At 51.0% G+C, this 17,928-nt stretch overlaps 1 protein-coding gene across 7 annotated transcripts in view; it reads right to left on the reverse strand.

Moving 5' to 3' along the window:
• Positions 1 to 17,928, reverse strand: part of MYLK (myosin light chain kinase) — a 260,059-nt gene that overhangs the window by 56,373 nt on the left and 185,758 nt on the right. For all 7 annotated transcript variants that reach the window (XM_070508989.1, XM_070508988.1, XM_014829544.3 and 4 more), the window contains one exon: positions 7,556 to 7,642. In XM_070508989.1, coding sequence (XP_070365090.1) covers positions 7,556 to 7,642 — 87 coding nt within the window. The remainder of the gene's footprint in view (positions 1 to 7,555; positions 7,643 to 17,928) is intronic.

Below are 17,928 nucleotides of genomic sequence, written 5' to 3' on the forward strand. Positions count from 1 at the left end.
GCAAGCTCCCTGGGCACAGGAACAGGTATCTCTTGTTCACCTTTAATACCCCCAGTGCCCAGCACAGAGCCTGGCAGTCTTGATAAATAGCTATTAAAGGAATACATGGAACCCCTGAGGATCTCTGTTGACCTAGGAATTCCCAAGAACACTCCACCCCACTCCTGGGCGCTGATGCTGAGAGACAAAGCCCTGGGGCTTGAAGCCTTGTGCAACTTTCCAGAAAAAAGAGAAGCTTCCTTGCTCTGTCACCAACTAGATCAAAGCTGCCAGGTGCCGAGCCTTCCACTCCAGACAAGAGACTGAGACTGGAAGAAGTGAAGTAGCCCCATAAGACATCATGGACCAAGCTTTTTGCATCTGGAAGCTCCTGGGAAACCTGGGGCAGGGCTGGGGTGGCCAGCCTCCAGTTGTCTGGGTAACCCATCTTTTGCTTCTGCCCCAGCCTGCCCAAGCCCTAATCTAGTCCTGGTCTGGTGAACCTTCCTTCGCCCCTGGGAGGGAGCATCCCACAGAAGTTTCCAGGGTGCTCAATCTGAAGGCACATGAGTGCCTCTCTCCCCCGTTGATCAGCAGGGCGGAAAGACCAGAGCAAGCATTTGGGAGATATTTACAGAGCCTGAAAGGTCTCTCGGAGTCAAAGGGTTTGAGATAATGGAAAGCAAAGGAGAATTAGGGAGGTAGTGTGAACAGCCTCGGTACAGGGAGGTCCCTGGATCTCTGCCTCTCTGGGGACATTTCCCTTTTTAGGTAGTTAACTAAAAATAGACATCAAACCCTTCACGATTCCCAAAATTAGCATTAACTTTCTGCCAAAGGCTCCTGAAGGGGACTCAGGCTGGGTGAAGTGAGGACGGAGCACCCACCCCACAGGACTGTGTCAGCAGGGTAGCAGCAGGGACCTGGGGATGAAAGGCTGAATCCCACTGCTCCGTGCTGGGGGCTCAGGGCTCTGGGTGACTTGACATCAACCTCCCACAACTCCCCTGCATACACCAGACCCCTTCCAGAATGTCCTTACAGATTTGTGGAGAAATATTGGTCATTTTCCCAGAATTAACATCTCTGAGCAAATTTCCTGCACACAGCCCCTCATAGCAAAGGCTGTCACATAAGAAGGTTCCAGAGGAACATTGCTCCTCTCGTTACTGCAAACATCCATCCCTAAGCCCCCAGGATAACACTGGGATGGTCAGGAAAGAGGCAGCCCAGCATGGATGGGACACCAGTGCCAGCATTGCTTGACTGGAATCCCTGGGAAGGACCCATCCCACCATTTAACTGGCTTGTGGGAGACCGTGGAAGAGCTGGGGAAAGCAGCTGGAAGCAACAGCCCAGGGGTGGAAGTCACGGGGTCACACGCATGGGCAGTTGAGGGTGGAGTTAGGCACTGTCACTCCTCACAGACCAATACTTTGGTTGGGAGTTGGTGCCAGCTTTCAAAGACATTCATAGAAATATCTCAGCTTCTCTCCTGGAGTCCCACATCTTTCACTGTGACGCAAGTCTTGATGCCAAGTCTCAACCTCTCAGCCCTTTGAATCCTATCCAGATTTAACATTCCTCATGACCTGAAGAGAATATTTAAAGGAAAGATTTGATCCTGGAGAAACCCCTCAGGGAAACTGGACATTGATTTTGATATCCAAAGATGACTTCAAGTTGACACAACTTTTGGTTTCAGACAGAGACATATATGAGAGGCCAAGGTAAAGATATCTCAAAGCATCATGATCTGGTGAGTCCAGCCAAAGTGACCCATGTCAGAGGTGGAAGCTCAGGCCAAGGCCAGGTATGGAATGCAAAGGGGCGTTCCACCTGCAACATCCCCAAATCCCTAAGGGCAGTGGAGGCAGGGACACTGAAAGCAGGGGAACTCATGAATCTATTTGAGAAATCAAATACTTACTCTATCCCTACTTCAGGCCAGGCACTGAAGTTTCAGAGATGGACGGGCCCTGGTTCCTGTCCCCAAGTTGTAAAAGCACCCTATGGATGCTCAGCTATCTCTTTTTGAAAAGATCACCAGCTTTACAGGCTGACAGGAGGAATCCTTGAGTCTGTTATCACACTGGCACTGCCTCATCTGTATTCTCTAAAACCACTTCTTAAGCCCCATTAATGCCTTTCACACAAAGTCCCATTCAGATCCCTTCCACCTGGAACACCCTAAACCTGGGCCTTATGCTTAAGGCCTCTTTCCCATTGGGATGTTTCTGCTGCTGTGTACTGCAGCCCCTGCTTGCTGTAACTCTGCCCCTTCAGACATCAGATGATAAGAAGGGGAGTTAGCCAACCTCACCTGAACTGTGTCACCCCAAAGAAAAGCCTGAATGGTCACCAAATGGCCTGATGTCAGAGCTGGAAAAGGTCTGGGGTCAGTTGGACAAAGTCCCCATTTGACAGGTCCAGAAGGATGGAGGGCTTTAACCAAAGCCAAGTTGTTCAATTAGAGGCAGAACCAAGCCTTTCACCCCCGCTCCCTAGCCCAGCGGCTGTCTTGTCACGCTCGGTGCCTGGGCCCTGCCCCACAACCAGGCGCAGTAAATGGGCATCTGGAGGTCCAAGAAGGGTGTTGCTGCCTCCCCACACCCCCTCAGCTCGAGGGGAGGAGTCTTGGATGCTTCTCCCCCAGGCCCACGCCATTCTCTCCTGTTCTTTCTCCAAAGGTAGGAGGTGACCCGCTCTGGGCTAGAGGAGTATATAAAGTTTTCCAGGAGTGCTAACATTAAATTCCCATCCAGAGGAGGGACCAGCCATAAAAGATATTGGGACAATTGATAAAAATTGAATATAGACTGTGAATTAAAGAGCAGCATCAGTTCAATGTAAAATGTCTTGATTTTAATAATTGCATTGTGGTCATGCTCTTAGGAGATGTACAGTGAGATATTTCGAGGTCAAGAGTATGCTGTCTCTGATTCATAAATGATATATATATGATGAATGGCGAATATATATATGAGTATATACATAGAGAATGATAAAAACAATGGAACAAAATGTAAATAAATTGTGAATCTAAGTAAAGGGTATACAAGAGTTTCTTGTACTATTCTCACAACTTTTCTCTAAATTTGAAATTATATTAAAATAAAGTTATAAAAATATTCCCATAGAGTGGCATGCAGCAAACACCCTGACAGGTCTCAAGATCCAGGGAAGTCTGAAGCTGTCATCCCCCTCTCCCCGCAGCTCTACTGGCAGTCAGACGTCCGCCCCACTAGTGGGCTGGGGAAGCGATGCCCAGGCTTGTGTGGACAGCACAAGGTATGGCCCTGAGACTATGGCAAGGCACAGCATGGTGCGACAGGAGCGTAGAGCAGGGTTGTCCTCACAGTTCCACATTTCACTAGCTGTGCGACCCTGGGCAGGACAATTTAGTTCTCGAAGGATCAGTTTTGCTCATCTGTAAAATGGGAACAACTATTTGTGCCTTGATTGAGTGAGACTGGCCTGAAGTGACGTAGACTGAGTGCCCAAGATGATGCCTGCTGCGTGGTGCTCAATCAACTCTCGTTCTGTATGACAAGCAGATGCTCCCCTGAGGCGGTACCCCCAAAATATTCATTCTAGCATCTGTACAGTTTCTCCCTCCAGTCCCTCTCATAAGAGGAATGTTATCTTTCCTCCTCAACCAAACCGCATTCCTCTCCTCCTTCCTAACCCAGCCCAGAGCTTTCCTCATTCCGAAATCTTCCGAAAGAACCCTACTTCACTCCCGCACTTGTGAGTTGGTATCTGGCAGGTTAACTTGCACTTTTGTCAGTTTTCTCTCATCCGACCCATTGGGTCAGGGCAGACTGACTGGGCTTTTCCCTCATATTCCTCAGTGCTTGGCAGGGGCAGTGCTCCCCGGGGCTCTCAGGCCACAGTGTGGATGAGCACTGTGCCCTCTCCCACCTAATGGCTCCCTCACAGGCCCAAACATCAGAGCCAGCGAGCGGAGGGCATGCAGAGACAGAACTGGCCATGATCTGTTTGACAAGGAAACCACTCGGCCTTCCCCTGAAGATGGATTTCCTGGTTACATCAGGTGCTTCCCAGCCCTTGACAAAAATGAAACATACACAGCCAGACCACTCAGAGACATGAGAATCTGGGCTTTCTCATGGAATCAGAGATGTCTGGGCCTGGGGATGGCTAAGAGGAAAAGGCAAGTTGCAGAGGTGTAGAGACTGTGTAATTCCGTTTCTGTGGGAAGAAAAACCCAACGGATGGATTTGCACGTGTGTATGTGAATGCTCAGGAAAAAGTAACTGTGAACAGATCTGAGGAGGTGAGCGGAATGGGGGGTAGACGAAGGGCTCTCACATGGTGCTTGGAGTACTTCTATACTGTTTAAAACGTCCAAACACAAATGCATGCGTATTTACTTATATAATTAATAAATAATACAAATTATCCCCCAAAGTGAGAAAAGAACTGGGAGTGCAGACCTCAAAGACATCCCCTTCATTTCCCATCTGTGGACAGCAGCCTCCTCAGGCGCCTCCTGGGAAGGAGCCCCACAGTGTTCTGCAGGCGCCCAGGGAACTCTGCAGGGTTCTGAAGGACCAGAGCGCGTGTGCGGCAGCAGGTGGAGTGGCACCAGAGCCACCCTGACAATGTTCCTCGTGCCCCAGCGGGGGACAGCTTGGGGTGATGAGGGGCTGGGTGGATGGGCCGGCAGAAGGATTCCAAGTGGCCATTACTGTGCATGGAAAACATGCTTCCATTCCTTTGGGAGTAGATGTCCATCTGTGACTCCAACAAGAAGGCTTTCTACACAGTGAAATTCCCTTTCAGCAGACAAGTAGTGTCTGGAGCACTCTCTGCCAGCCCTGCCCCTCCCTTAAGCAGCACTGCTGACTGAGCCCCATTCCCCGCTCCCTCTGGAGGGGTAAGAACCATGGCTTCCAGCCTCTACACCACAGAGCACCCTGCCCCCACCCTAAAGATGCAGTGGAGATACTCTGAGGACCTGGGTATGAGGGGCCTCAAGGCAGTTCCACACTTAACGAAGGCAGTAGAGGAGACCCCCTAAGCTTCCCAAGATCAACAGGGCAGGGGCACTGGAACGGCTGGTTTCCAGCATGACCAACCAGACACTGGCAGGGCTGGGGGGCTTTAACAAACACTGAAACCTGGATCCTACCCCCAGAGATTCTGATTTCATTATTCTGGGGTCCAGCCCAGGCAGCAGTGGTTTTTTACTTTGGTGAGGAAGATGGGCCCTGAGCTAACATCTGTGCCAATCTTCCTCCATTTTGTACATGGGATGCCTCCACAGCATGGCTTGACAAGCAGCATGTAGGTCCGCACCCAGGATCAAACCGGTGAACCCCACGCCACCGAAGCGAAGCACAGGAACTTAACCACTATACCACCCGGCCAGCCCTGAGACAGCAGTGTTTTTAAAAGCTCCCCAGGTGAATCCCATATGCAGTCAGGGTGGAGAGCTCCTGTCCTAGAATTGGATGATGACAACTTGACTGGGGTTTTCCACAGCCTTCTCTTCTCCAGGGCAAAGAGCCCAGGTCCGGGGTCTACTCTCAGTCTCCAGCTCATTTTTCTCCTTCATGGCTGTCCTCTGACCCCCCCTCACTTCCCCCAGGATCTCATTGGAATGGATGTACCAGAGCTGAGGACAGGAGGCAGCTGACCTCCCAGCTCGAACTCCATGCACTCCTGCTTCTGCCCCCAGGAGGGGTGAACAACCGTGTCCGACCCCCAATTCACAAGCACTTGATGCTCGTCTAAGATCCCACATCTCTTCCGCTTACGTTTTCCCTAAAAGAATAGATCATGGGCCCAAGAAATCCTTTTGGAAGACAAAATCATTAACTCATTCTCACTAAGTTTTTCTTAGAATTATTTACGCACTTTCAACAACTTATTACATGTCCACTCTTGACAGTCTGAGGTTCCTCACTGAGGTTAAATATCCACGAGAAATTATAATTCCAATCTGGCTGGCCCAACATACTGAAGGCTGAGCACCCCCCGACAGCCCAGCTGGGACAGGCACGGGGAACCTCAGCTCATCATTAGGAAGCTAAATACACCACTTTGAAAAGAAGAAATGGGAATAAAACTAAGTCACAGAATGCTGCCTTGTAACGGAAAAAGAGAAGCAGCCTTTGAATTAATGAAGCTCAGTCACTTTCCTCTGTTTGTGGGGGTAATTAAGAGTTTGTCTTGTCTTTGGTTTTTTGAAACATAGAAAGAGTGTGTTGGGGATGTCCAAGCAACTCCACACTTTCTGTTAAAACTAGAGGTTTCAAAGCATAGTTTTAACAAAATAAGACCAATAATTAATGAGCAGGGGAAGCCAAGGCTGCATTCGACCTTTGTGGACTCCAGGCAAGTCTGCCTTTGTGGGCCCCTTCCTCCATTAAAAAAGAAGAAGAAAAATACATATAGATCCACACAGACACGTACATATATAAATTATATTTTATAACTGCATTGGTATAAAGATGAACATATCAATATGATGAATCAAAACATTTTCTTTGACCTAAAAGTTTATTTTTTTCTTCTAATTTTATAAGATATTAAAACATTTCTGTGGGCCTGTAAAAGCATCATGGGCCCTAGATGCTGTGCCTTATAGGTAAGCAGGCCCTAGGGGAATCAAGGTCCAGAAAGAGGAGACAGCTGTGTAGAATCACACCTCCCCCACTCCTTGGCTGTTTATACCACAGCTGCAACTTGATTCTAACAGACACCCATAGGGGCCTTCTGTGAGCAAGGGACAGCACTGTCATCCCAGAAGGTGCGTGTGTGAGTAGGCCCAGTCACGGCCATCAGGGAACTTACAATGGTGGAGGGAGGATGAGAGGCAGACCCATCCCATCACCATGACACTGGGAAGAAGACGCCAACGGCAGAGGGAGGTGTGAGTGCCCTGGGAGCTCACAGCAAGAGAGAGTTACTGTTTGCTGAAGCGAGGACGAAGTCAGGGATGAAGTGGCTCTTCAGCGGGAGTCCATCCCATGAGAGAGGTGTCCCAGGGAGAGAGGTGCGGGAGCAAGGACATGAAGGAAGGAACACGGGGATGTCCAGTGCACACTGAGGAACTCAGTTTGGCTTGAGCATCTAATAGGAGTAAAGCAGCTAGGGAGCAGCGCTCGGAAAGAGAGGCTGAGGCCAGTGTCAGAATGCGTCTGCACGTGTGTGGCAGCTGTGCCAGGGCAGCAACGAGTGATGGTTCGCTGGTATGGGATTGGCAGGCCCTGGAGCCACTGGGCACCCCACCAGGAGTGATAAGATCAGAGCTACAGCAGGGAAAGGTCTACCTGGCAGGAAAGACTCAACCGAGAGATCAGGAGAAGCTCTCCCAGGGTCGTGGTGAGAAGTAGAAAGGGCCTGAGTAAGGCTGAGGGTGGACATGGATGTGCAACACCACCAGGCTGTGGAGAGGTTGGGAAGAGAAGGGAGAGGGTGCAAAAAGGACATTGTTGGTCACCAGGAGTTCACAAGGCACTCAGGCCAGACTTTGAGGAACCAGGGGCCTCTGATGCGGGCCCTTGGTCCTTGGGTTGCCCAGAAAACCTGAGCAGGTACTTACTTTCTGTTCCTAGCACAGGAGGAAGAGAGCTCTTGGGTCTCCGTGCTTTCAGCTCCCCGGCCTTGGCATTCTCACTGGTGGGAGCACCTGGAACAAAACAGGTGACCACAAACATCAGTGGGCAGCTGTCCAAGGAAATGAGCAGAGGAGGCCTCTAAATAAAACTCCCACCTCCACTAAAATTACAGCCCCTCCCCCTTCTCCTCCCCAGTCCGCTTGGAGGCCCCCAGTGCCCGCTGAGCAGCTGGCACTTGCGGCAGGGCACCGTCCTCCACAAGAGCACCAAAGAAGGAGTGTCCGCTCTGCTGGGCCTTATAAATCAGGTGGAGAGAACACAGTCATCCTGGCAAGATGGATGGATGGGCTATCCCGGGAACTAGTTAATGCTTTCCCCTCTGCAGCAGGCACGTACTGCTAGAAATCACATAACTGGCAGGGCTGGGGAGAGTCGAGGCCACTGCTCACCTCTCCCCCTTCCTTGAGTCTTGATTCACTCGGGCTAAATGTTCTAGTTCCAAAAGCCTGCTCTTTGTAGAGAAGGGTCTTTCACACAGAGGAAAGAGGGGACAGGGTCCCTGCCCTTGGGCTCATGGTCTGGAGGGGGCTTGCAGCCTCTGAGTTCTCAGACTTCCTTCTACAGGTGGGCACTGACAGTCAGACCTCCAGACCAGATGAAGGCCTCTGGGCAGCTGACCAGCATGCCTCACTTGCTCTGGACTGAGCCTTGGACTCACTGTGGGGCTTCTGTACCCTCCCCAAAGCAGACCCAGTAAACCCCTGCAGCAGCGGCCTTCTGGGAAGGACTGAAACGCTGCACAGATGGGTGTGCAACTCCTCAGGCCTCTCCTCCACCCTCCCTCCTCCACGTTAATGCAAAGTGTGCATAAAGCCAGGGGAAACCCTTCCTGGTGGGAGCAGCAAGGTAACACCCACTGGGCTGGGCTGGGTGGGGCGGAAAAGGCCCTTACTGGGCCCCAAGGAGCCTGCACTTGAGGAAGTTGCAGGGAAACCACCCAGGACTCGGATAAGCAGCAGCAGGCTGAAGGGCTATCACTATGCTCCAGCATTTTCCCCAGAAGGAACTCTCTTCAGGGACTGTGCTGGGAGGGAGCCTCCCCTCAGAGCCCCTTCCGGTCCATCCTTTTCCTGCTCCTCAAGAGAGGAAGCTCAGAGGGAGGAGGAGAGGGTGGGACTTTCCAGCTGAGGCTTGGACCACATTCCTGTGGCTAGGCTGGGGAGGAAGGGCCATCTCGCTGTGCCCACCTCCAGGCTGGGGCAGCCTGGCTGCTAACACAGGATCTCTCCTAGACCAGGCTCCTGGGGCTTTGGGGGGTGGGCACGGAAGCACAGAACTAGAGGCTGGGGATGTCCACTTGCCCAGCACGTGGACTCTTGGTGCTCCCATCTGGAGGCATTGCCCTTGTAGATGGCATTAGGGTCCCTTTCCTGCTCCAGATTGTGGATCTGCCCATATAAATCCCTCCACACGAACCAGCCGTCCTTCCCAACCTAATGCCCACTCTCCGTCAGCTGGGTGAGCTAGGGGTGGAGGCCCAGCACAGGTGCTGTCCAGGCTCACCAGCAGCTCTGAGGTGCGCAGGCCTCCAGAGTCGGCAACAAGCTGTACGTGTGTAACTACAGGAACGATTAAATGTGGCCTTAAGTAGAACTTCCTAGCAGTATATGACAGCAGATGGGGCTAAGGGACCAAGCTGGAAGGAGTCCTTTTAAGCTGCACTTGATAACCTGGCCCCCTCACCTGCCTCCATTCTCCACTGCATGTCAGCCTTCTGCCACCTCCCGTACGACCAAAGGAGCCCCAGACGGTGAGTCAGGGGTCCCTGCCATCCAGAGTCGACACTGCCTGTGTCCTGTCTCCTCAGTGGGTCACCCACACTCCAGGTTCCACGTGGACAGGGATGGAGGAGCAGAAAGTTCCAGGGGAAGGGAGGGGGGTGACTTCATTTTCTCACAGTGGGGATTTTCCCCAGTCAGAGTGGTCACTCTCAGCTATAGAAAAGTCCTCAGTGCATGTTTGTCAGCCTCTGTGGTTCTCAGCCTGGGCTGCACATGAGAAGCACCTGTACCTGGGTTTCTCACTCCCCAGATCCTGGTTTAACTGGTCTGGGCCTGGTTAACTGGGACAGGGCCTGGGTATATGATCCGGAAGCTCCACAGATGATTCTAATACGTTGCCAGGTTGAACACTCCTAGTCTCTCTCCTCAGGCTGTGTGTCTATGTGTGTACGTGTATATGTGTGTGTGTATGCATGTATATGTGCGTTCATGTGTGCACGTGTTTGCATGTATGCATGTGTACATGGGCGAGCATGCGTCTGTGTGTGTGCATGTGTATGCAGAGGTATGCATGTATATGTGCGTGTTCATGTGTGCACGTGTTTGCATGTATGCATGTGTACATGGGCGAGCATGCGTCTGTGTGTGTGTGCATGTGTATGCAGAGGTATGCATGTATATGTGCGTGTTTATGTGTGCACGTGTTTGCATGTATGCATGTGTACATGGGCGAGCATGCGTCTGTGTGTGTGTGCATGTGTATGCAGAGGTATGCATGTATATGTGCGTGTTCATGTGTGCACGTGTTTGCATGTATGCATGTGTACATGGGCGAGCATGCGTCTGTGTGTGTGCATGTGTATGCAGAGGTATGCATGTATATGTGTGTTCATGTGTGCACGTGTTTGCATGTATGCATGTGTACATGGGCGAGCATGCGTCTGTGTGTGTGTGCATGTGTATGCAGAGGTATGCATGTATATGTGCGTGTTCATGTGTGCACGTGTTTGCATGTATGCATGTGTACATGGGCGAGCATGCGTCTGTGTGTGTGTGCATGTGCATGCAGAGGTATGCATGTATATGTGCGTGTTCATGTGTGCACGTGTTTGCATGTATGCATGTGTACATGGGCGAGCATGCGTCTGTGTGTGTGCATGTGTATGCAGAGGTATGCATGTATATGTGCGTTCATGTGTGCACGTGTTTGCATGTATGCATGTGTACATGGGCGAGCATGCGTCTGTGTGTGTGCATGTGTATGCAGAGGTATGCATGTATATGTGCGTGTTCATGTGTGCACGTGTTTGCATGTATGCATGTGTACATGGGCGAGCATGCGTCTGTGTGTGTGTGCATGTGTATGCAGAGGTATGCATGTATATGTGCGTGTTCATGTGTGCACGTGTTTGCATGTATGCATGTGTACATGGGCGAGCATGCGTCTGTGTGTGCATGTGCATGTGTATGCAGAGGTATGCATGTATATGTGCGTGTTCATGTGTGCACGTGTTTGCATGTATGCATGTGTACATGGGCGAGCATGCGTCTGTGTGTGTGTGCATGTGTATGCAGAGGTATGCATGTATATGTGCGTGTTCATGTGCGTGTTCATGTGTGCACGTGTTTGCATGTATGCATGTGTACATGGGCGAGCATGCGTCTGTGTGTGTGTGCATGTGTATGCAGAGGTATGCATGCATATGTGCGTGTTCATGTGTGCACGTGTTTGCATGTATGCATGTGTACATGGGCGAGCATGCGTCTGTGTGTGTGCATGTGTATGCAGAGGTATGCATGTATATGTGCGTGTTCATGTGTGCACGTGTTTGCATGTATGCATGTGTACATGGGCGAGCATGCGTCTGTGTGTGTGCATGTGTATGCAGAGGTATGCATGTATATGTGCGTGTTCATGTGTGCACGTGTTTGCATGTATGCATGTGTACATGGGCGAGCATGCGTCTGTGTGTGTGTGCATGTGTATGCAGAGGTATGCATGTATATGTGCGTGTTCATGTGTGCACGTGTTTGCATGTATGCATGTGTACATGGGCGAGCATGCGTCTGTGTGTGCATGTGCATGTGTATGCAGAGGTATGCATGTATATGTGCGTGTTCATGTGTGCACGTGTTTGCATGTATGCATGTGTACATGGGCGAGCATGCGTCTGTGTGTGTGTGCATGTGTATGCAGAGGTATGCATGTATATGTGCGTTCATGTGTGCACGTGTTTGCATGTATGCATGTGTACATGGGCGAGCATGCGTCTGTGTGTGTGTGCATGTGTATGCAGAGGTATGCATGTATATGTGCGTGTTTATGTGTGCACGTGTTTGCATGTATGCATGTGTACATGGGCGAGCATGCGTCTGTGTGTGTGTGCATGTGTATGCAGAGGTATGCATGTATATGTGCGTGTTCATGTGTGCACGTGTTTGCATGTATGCATGTGTACATGGGCGAGCATGCGTCTGTGTGTGTGCATGTGTATGCAGAGGTATGCATGTATATGTGCGTGTTCATGTGTGCACGTGTTTGCATGTATGCATGTGTACATGGGCGAGCATGCGTCTGTGTGTGTGTGCATGTGTATGCAGAGGTATGCATGCATATGTGCGTGTTCATGTGTGCACGTGTTTGCATGTATGCATGTGTACATGGGCGAGCATGCGTCTGTGTGTGTGTGCATGTGTATGCAGAGGTGGGGATGGGGCACAGGGAGGGTCTCAGGGACTATTCCTAGAGACAGGAAAACCTGTCAGCGCCTCCCGTGACATGTGGGGACCAGGATGCTATAAACCAGGGGGGTGGGGTAAGTCTATAGTTCCCTTGTCCGGAGCCCTTCCTTCAACACCAGCACTTCTGACAGGCCCCGATGACCCTCTAAAGACAGGCGCACCCACACGTTTGTTTCTTTCCCCCTTTCTAAGGAACAGGAGGAGAGGGCAGAGGACATGCGAGAGTTCTGTGCTCCTTGGTCTCAGTGCTCTCTTTCTCCTGGTGAGTTCTGGGGCATCAGAGGAGGGAGATAAACAAAGATCAGGGTTTTTTAAACTGACGGGTAAACTGAGGCATAAGCAAGGAAAGGATTCGAGGCCCAGTTTTCCTGGGTTCCTGAAAGAAGGGAGACAGGGACTGAGATTCCTTCCCTCCTTGTGGGGTCGTGGGGGGCTGTGCTTCCCTAGGTATCCTGTTCCTCAGAGTAGGGATGAGAGAGCAGTGTTCTGGTTTTGGCTTTGGCATCAGCAATCTTTGGATTGCGGGCAAATCATGTCAACTGTACTGGGTCTCTATTTCCACCTCGGTACCAAGGGAATGACACTGATTTTCTCTGTCTCACAGTGTTAGGAGGCTCAAAGGAGAGAATGAGTGTGACACTGCTCTGGAGGGCAGAAAAATGACCATTTACGGTTCACTCCTCCTGCTCAGCACGTTTCCTCGCCTCCTTCCAAGTCTGCTTTAAAACTCTCCACCTTCAGAAAGCCCTCCCTGACCGCCCCCAGCCACGTTTCCAGCCTCTGCATCTGCCCTCCGCTCTTTACACTGACGTGTCAACACACTACCCTGTCATGTGCTCTGAGCCTTGTTTTTAGAAATTCCGTGCAGCTTATCTTTCCATCTGGCCATGAGGAAAGGGGCTCAAGTTTCCCTTTCAAGCCAGACACAACCCCCAGATGTGGAGCCCTACAGGGTGCGACTGAGCCCCCCTCCCTTCTGCAGCCCCTCCACCCCCGCCCACGGGGCTGTGCGTGCATCACGAGCCACTAGACCTCCGTGAGAACCGCGGCAAGGACCACGTGCTTAATCAGAACCAGGTTTGTGCTCACACGCTGCCCAGGGGATAAAAATAATAGTAATAAAAGTTTAACAGCAGCTTGTCTTTTCTGTCTATTTTAATCAGTTTGTGATGAAATTGAACTCCATTTCTAGATCTGGGCCCCAGGGCCGGAGTCCTTTGCTGGCCTGGTTGTGCCCCCAAAGAAGCATGTGGGAGGACGATGGCAATGTGGGGATGTGGGGGGCCCAGCAGAGAGAGGAAAACGTGTCCTTATATGTAAGCACCTCACCCCTTCCCTCCTGGGCTAGCTCTGGACTCAGCACTCTGGGCAGCATTTTTCCTTCTGCCTCCCCAGGAGGTCGGTTCCCTGACTCTAACCTAGGCAGGAGGGACGAGGTCTTAGGAGGCTTCTGGGAGAGGGTCCACGAAGGGCAGGGCAGAGCGACTGGCCTCTCTTTCTGCCTGGGAACAAGCAGCATGCTGGCATAGTCAGGAGAGAGGGAGCTCGAGTCAGGAAACAGCTCCCTTCTGGTCTTCTGTTTAGTGACCACGAGTCCTTGGGCAAATGCTTGACCTTCTTCACCAGGAAAAGCGGAATAACAACACCCCAAGAAAGGGGTGAATGAAACGTAAAGTAACAGCTGGTGTTTATCGGGTACTTAGTCCATGCTGATACTAAGTGCTATTATGCTTGTTTCAGTTGAAACATACTATTTGCCAACATTCAAGTGTTTTTGATCTATTAAAATGGCAATTTAGTTCACCCTAAGATACATCAGCTGCCTGTGATGAAATAAAGAACAAGTGTGAAAGTGAGAGCAGACTTATGAATATGGCAGAACCGAGGCCAAGAAGAGAATAGTGGGTTGAAATCAGCTCAGTCACAATTGGAGGTGCCCGATGGCCATGGTGGCAGTGGACTGCAATGGTTAGGAGCCAAGGCGTGGGTTTCAGTTCCCACCCAGCCAGGTATTAGCTGCATGGCCTTCAGCAGGTCACTCAGTCTCTTTTACTGTCACTCCCCCAAACCCGTTTGCCATGGTTACAAAGTATCTCTGAGTTGCCAAACCCAATGGCCCAGTGGCCAATGCTCAGGCTCATCTTATTCTATTTGGCAGCAACATTTGACGCATTGCTCTCCATCATTCCTTTCTTACTGAAATGATCACCATCTGGCTTCTGGAACACCCCTTTCTCCTGGATTTCGTCCTGTCTCACTGTGACCATTCCTTCTCAGTCTCCTTTGCAGACCTCTGGCCTGACCTACTTCTCAGCGTTGGACTCTGCCTCCTTCCCTCCTCCATCCACAGCCACCCCTAGGGACCCATTCAATCCCAGGGCATTCAATGGCCTCATATGTGGATGGCTCCCCATATCCTGCCTCCAGCCCTGACCACCCTTCTCCACTCCAGATTCATCTAAATGCCTGCCTATGTGACACGCCCACTGGATGTCCAATGGACATCTGAAACGTCACATGCACGAAACTCTCGATTATTCCCTTACCCCTGCATTCTGCTCAGTAGGTGGTACCACCGTTGATCTGCTCTCCCCGAAAAGACTGAGAGTCACCCCTGACCTCCGTTTCTCTCTCTCCATTTCCAATTCATCAGCAAATCCTATCAGCTCTACTGCCAAAATAGATTATGAATCTGAATATTTCCTGCCTCTCCCATTGTCTCCTCTCTGGGCTATTGCAACAACCTCCTATCTGGTCTCCTGCTCTCCCTTTTACCCGTCTTGGGCTGGTCACCACACAGTCACCTGAGTGATCCTTTACAATGTCTGGCGTTGTCCCATCAAACTTAGAATAAAATCCAGTTTCCTTGTCACAGCCTCCATGGCCTTGCCCATCTGGTCACCGGTCCTCCTCCACCTCATTTCCTACCGCTCTGGCCTTGGCTCGCAGGCGGCCACCCTGGCCTCCTTCCTTCTTCTTCTGGGAAGGCCTCAGGTACAGTCTCTGCTCAGGGCTTTGCTCTCGCCTTACCTCTTCCTTCCGACTTCTGGGACTCCTTCTCACTTCCTTCAGGCCTCTGTTCAGATGTCACTTCTGCAGAGAGGCCTCACAACCACTCTCCTCCAACAGCAGCATTCCCTCCCCCACAGCCTGCTTTGCTTTCTTCGGACAATGTGACACTGCCTGAGCTTACAGGATGAGCCTGTTCATCCGTACCACTGTCTCCCCCACCAGAATGTGAATTCCCTGAGAACAGGACCTTCTTCTGTTTTTGCACTGCCTTTAACCCCCGCCCCTGGGGCAGTGCCTGGCACAGAGTGGGCACTCATGTACTTGTCGAATGAATGACAGTGTGGGTGCCCACTGCAATGTCGCCTCCTACCACGCACCTATGCGCCCCTCCATGGTCATGAAGCCCTTGACCTCACTGGCAGCTGTGGCCAGATGCCCTGGGCCGGGGTGGCCGGGGAAGGGCAGCCCCAGCTGCCCTGTCTTGGGATTTTGACCTTCAAAGGGCTTTGTTCCCTCACCTCTCACTGGGTCTGAATGAGAAGGAATGGGTCACTTAGGCCAGAAGTGTAGAAGGACTTCCCAGCAGAAAGAGCCATTACTAAGGGACACCTGGGTCTCTTGAGAGTGGACGCTGCCCTGCTCTTCACTAGACAGGGAGGCCACACTGGGTGGTGGGAAGGTGCAGCAGCAGAACCAGACACACCCGGGTTCAAGTCTTGCCAGGGTAACTTAAGCGTAACTCCCTGTGCAGGGTGGCTCGAGGGCGGGGCTTTGGATCAGAGACGCCCAGAGACGCTGCATCTCTCACGTACTGTCTGCATGAGCCGGGAAGGCTGTTGGCCCTCCCTGAACCTCGATTCTCCCCTGGAGAAAGATACCCAGCCCAGCTGTTGTAGAAACTAAAACTGCACAAGAGTCTCTGGCCACGGCAGGATTGAAGGTCAGTTTTTTCTCCTCCTGGGTGAGTTTTCTGGCAAGTCCTGACCCACTCCAGGCTTCAGTTGCCTCCTGTGGTACAAGCTGACACTTGCCTTCTGCTGTACTTGGAAGGAACGGCAATGTGACCATAATCAGGAAAGTGCACAAGAGCATCCCTTTTTCTTAGGGAAAAGACCCAAGCAACATGATTAAAATAGCCAGATGTGCTGTACTATAAAGACTACCTCCGTTTGTCTTTACTATAAGAAGGAAACAGTAGTGTGGATAATACAGAACAGCCAATAAGCCAAAGTCTTTTTTTTTTTTTTTTGTGAGGAAGATTGGCTCTGAGCTAACATCTGTTGCCCATCTTCCTCTTTTCGCTTGAGGAAGATTGTTGCTGAGCTAACATCTGTGCCAATCTTCCTCCATTTTCCATGTGGGATGCCACCACAGCATGGCTTGATGAGCAGTGCATAGGTCCACGCCCAGGATCTGAACCCATGAATCCCGGTCTGTCGAAGTGGAGTGCGTGAACTTAACCACTATGTCACGGGGCTGGTCTCCCAAAGTCATTTTTATGAGGTCTTGAAATATATTGTTATATTGCCCATAGATGTATAGTCTTAATGGTGTTTAACACAGGCTGTGTGAGTGACAGCCAGTGACTGTCAGGGGGCAGGGCCAGCCTGACGTCAGCATCATCTGCGGTCATCCCTCTCCCCACCCACCCCTGTCCCCAGTAGAGAAGGACCTCATTGCCCCTCCAGAGGGATGCAGGACTGGTCCTGTGCAGAGGGTGAGCAGGCAGCTGCGGATGGAGAGAGATCAGAAGACCCACACTTTTTGCTGAGGAAGATTGGCCCTGAGCTAACATCTGTGCCCATCTTCCTCTACTTTATATGTGGGACGCCTACCACAGCATGGCTTGCAAAGTGGTGCCATGTCCTCACCCGGGATCCGAACCCGCGGACCTGGGGCTGCCAATGTGGAACATGCAAACTTAACTGCTGTGCCACCGGGCCAGCCCCAATTTTGCTATGATTTCAAAGGCTGCATGGACCCATTGGGATCTCTAAGCTACATACTATTGCCTTGGTGGGTGGGGAGAGCTGAGAGGCCCAGGAGGCAGAAGGACAGGAAACCTATTCCTCAGAGTGAAGCACAGGAGGCAGAAGGTGCTGAAAGGTGGCAAGGAGCAGTTAAGGAGACTGCAGTCCTTGACTGTTTGCCTAGAGTGGCTACTGATGGACACAATAAAGCTAAATGTGGCAAGAAGGCCACCCGCATGCAGGACACTAACATACTCCAAGTACAGCAATAGGGAAAAAGGGGGAGGGCTGCCCTTTTTCTCTGTGAAAGAACAAAATAAAACAAACCCCAATTAACTGACAGCCAGTCCTGTTATCTCAGCTGGTCTCCCTCCATCCCTTTTCAGCTCTTCTCCTAAGACCCAGCTCCCAATCTGTAGCCTGAGGCCAAACCCTGCAGAGGCCTCTAGGAAGGAACTAGAGATAAATAATGATGGTCCTGAAGATTAGTGGAGAGAGCAAGGGAATCCACTAGAAGGAGACAACCTATGGGCAAAGGAGCCCCACAAGTTGCAGAATAAATTCCCCAAACCTTAAAAAAAAAACACCCAAATGTATTGTATAGGGAAAAAGGAAATTTTGTTTTGAAAACAAAGTTTGGTTTTAAAAATAAACTATTTGCTGTTTCTCGAAAAGGTGCTGACATTTTGCAGATAAGGAGAATGAATTGCTGTCCTGCCTTCAGCCAGCCATGTAAATAGGAGGCAAAGAGGCTAGGGATTGCAAAAGCAGATAACCTCATTAGCAGGCTGGGCTTCTTTATAGATTGGTTGGAACCAGCATGGGTCCCAAATGTGGGCTGTTAGTAATAGG

Source organism: Equus asinus, chromosome 5 (genome assembly GCF_041296235.1).
Source record: "Equus asinus isolate D_3611 breed Donkey chromosome 5, EquAss-T2T_v2, whole genome shotgun sequence".
Lineage (NCBI taxonomy): Eukaryota > Metazoa > Chordata > Mammalia > Perissodactyla > Equidae > Equus > Equus asinus.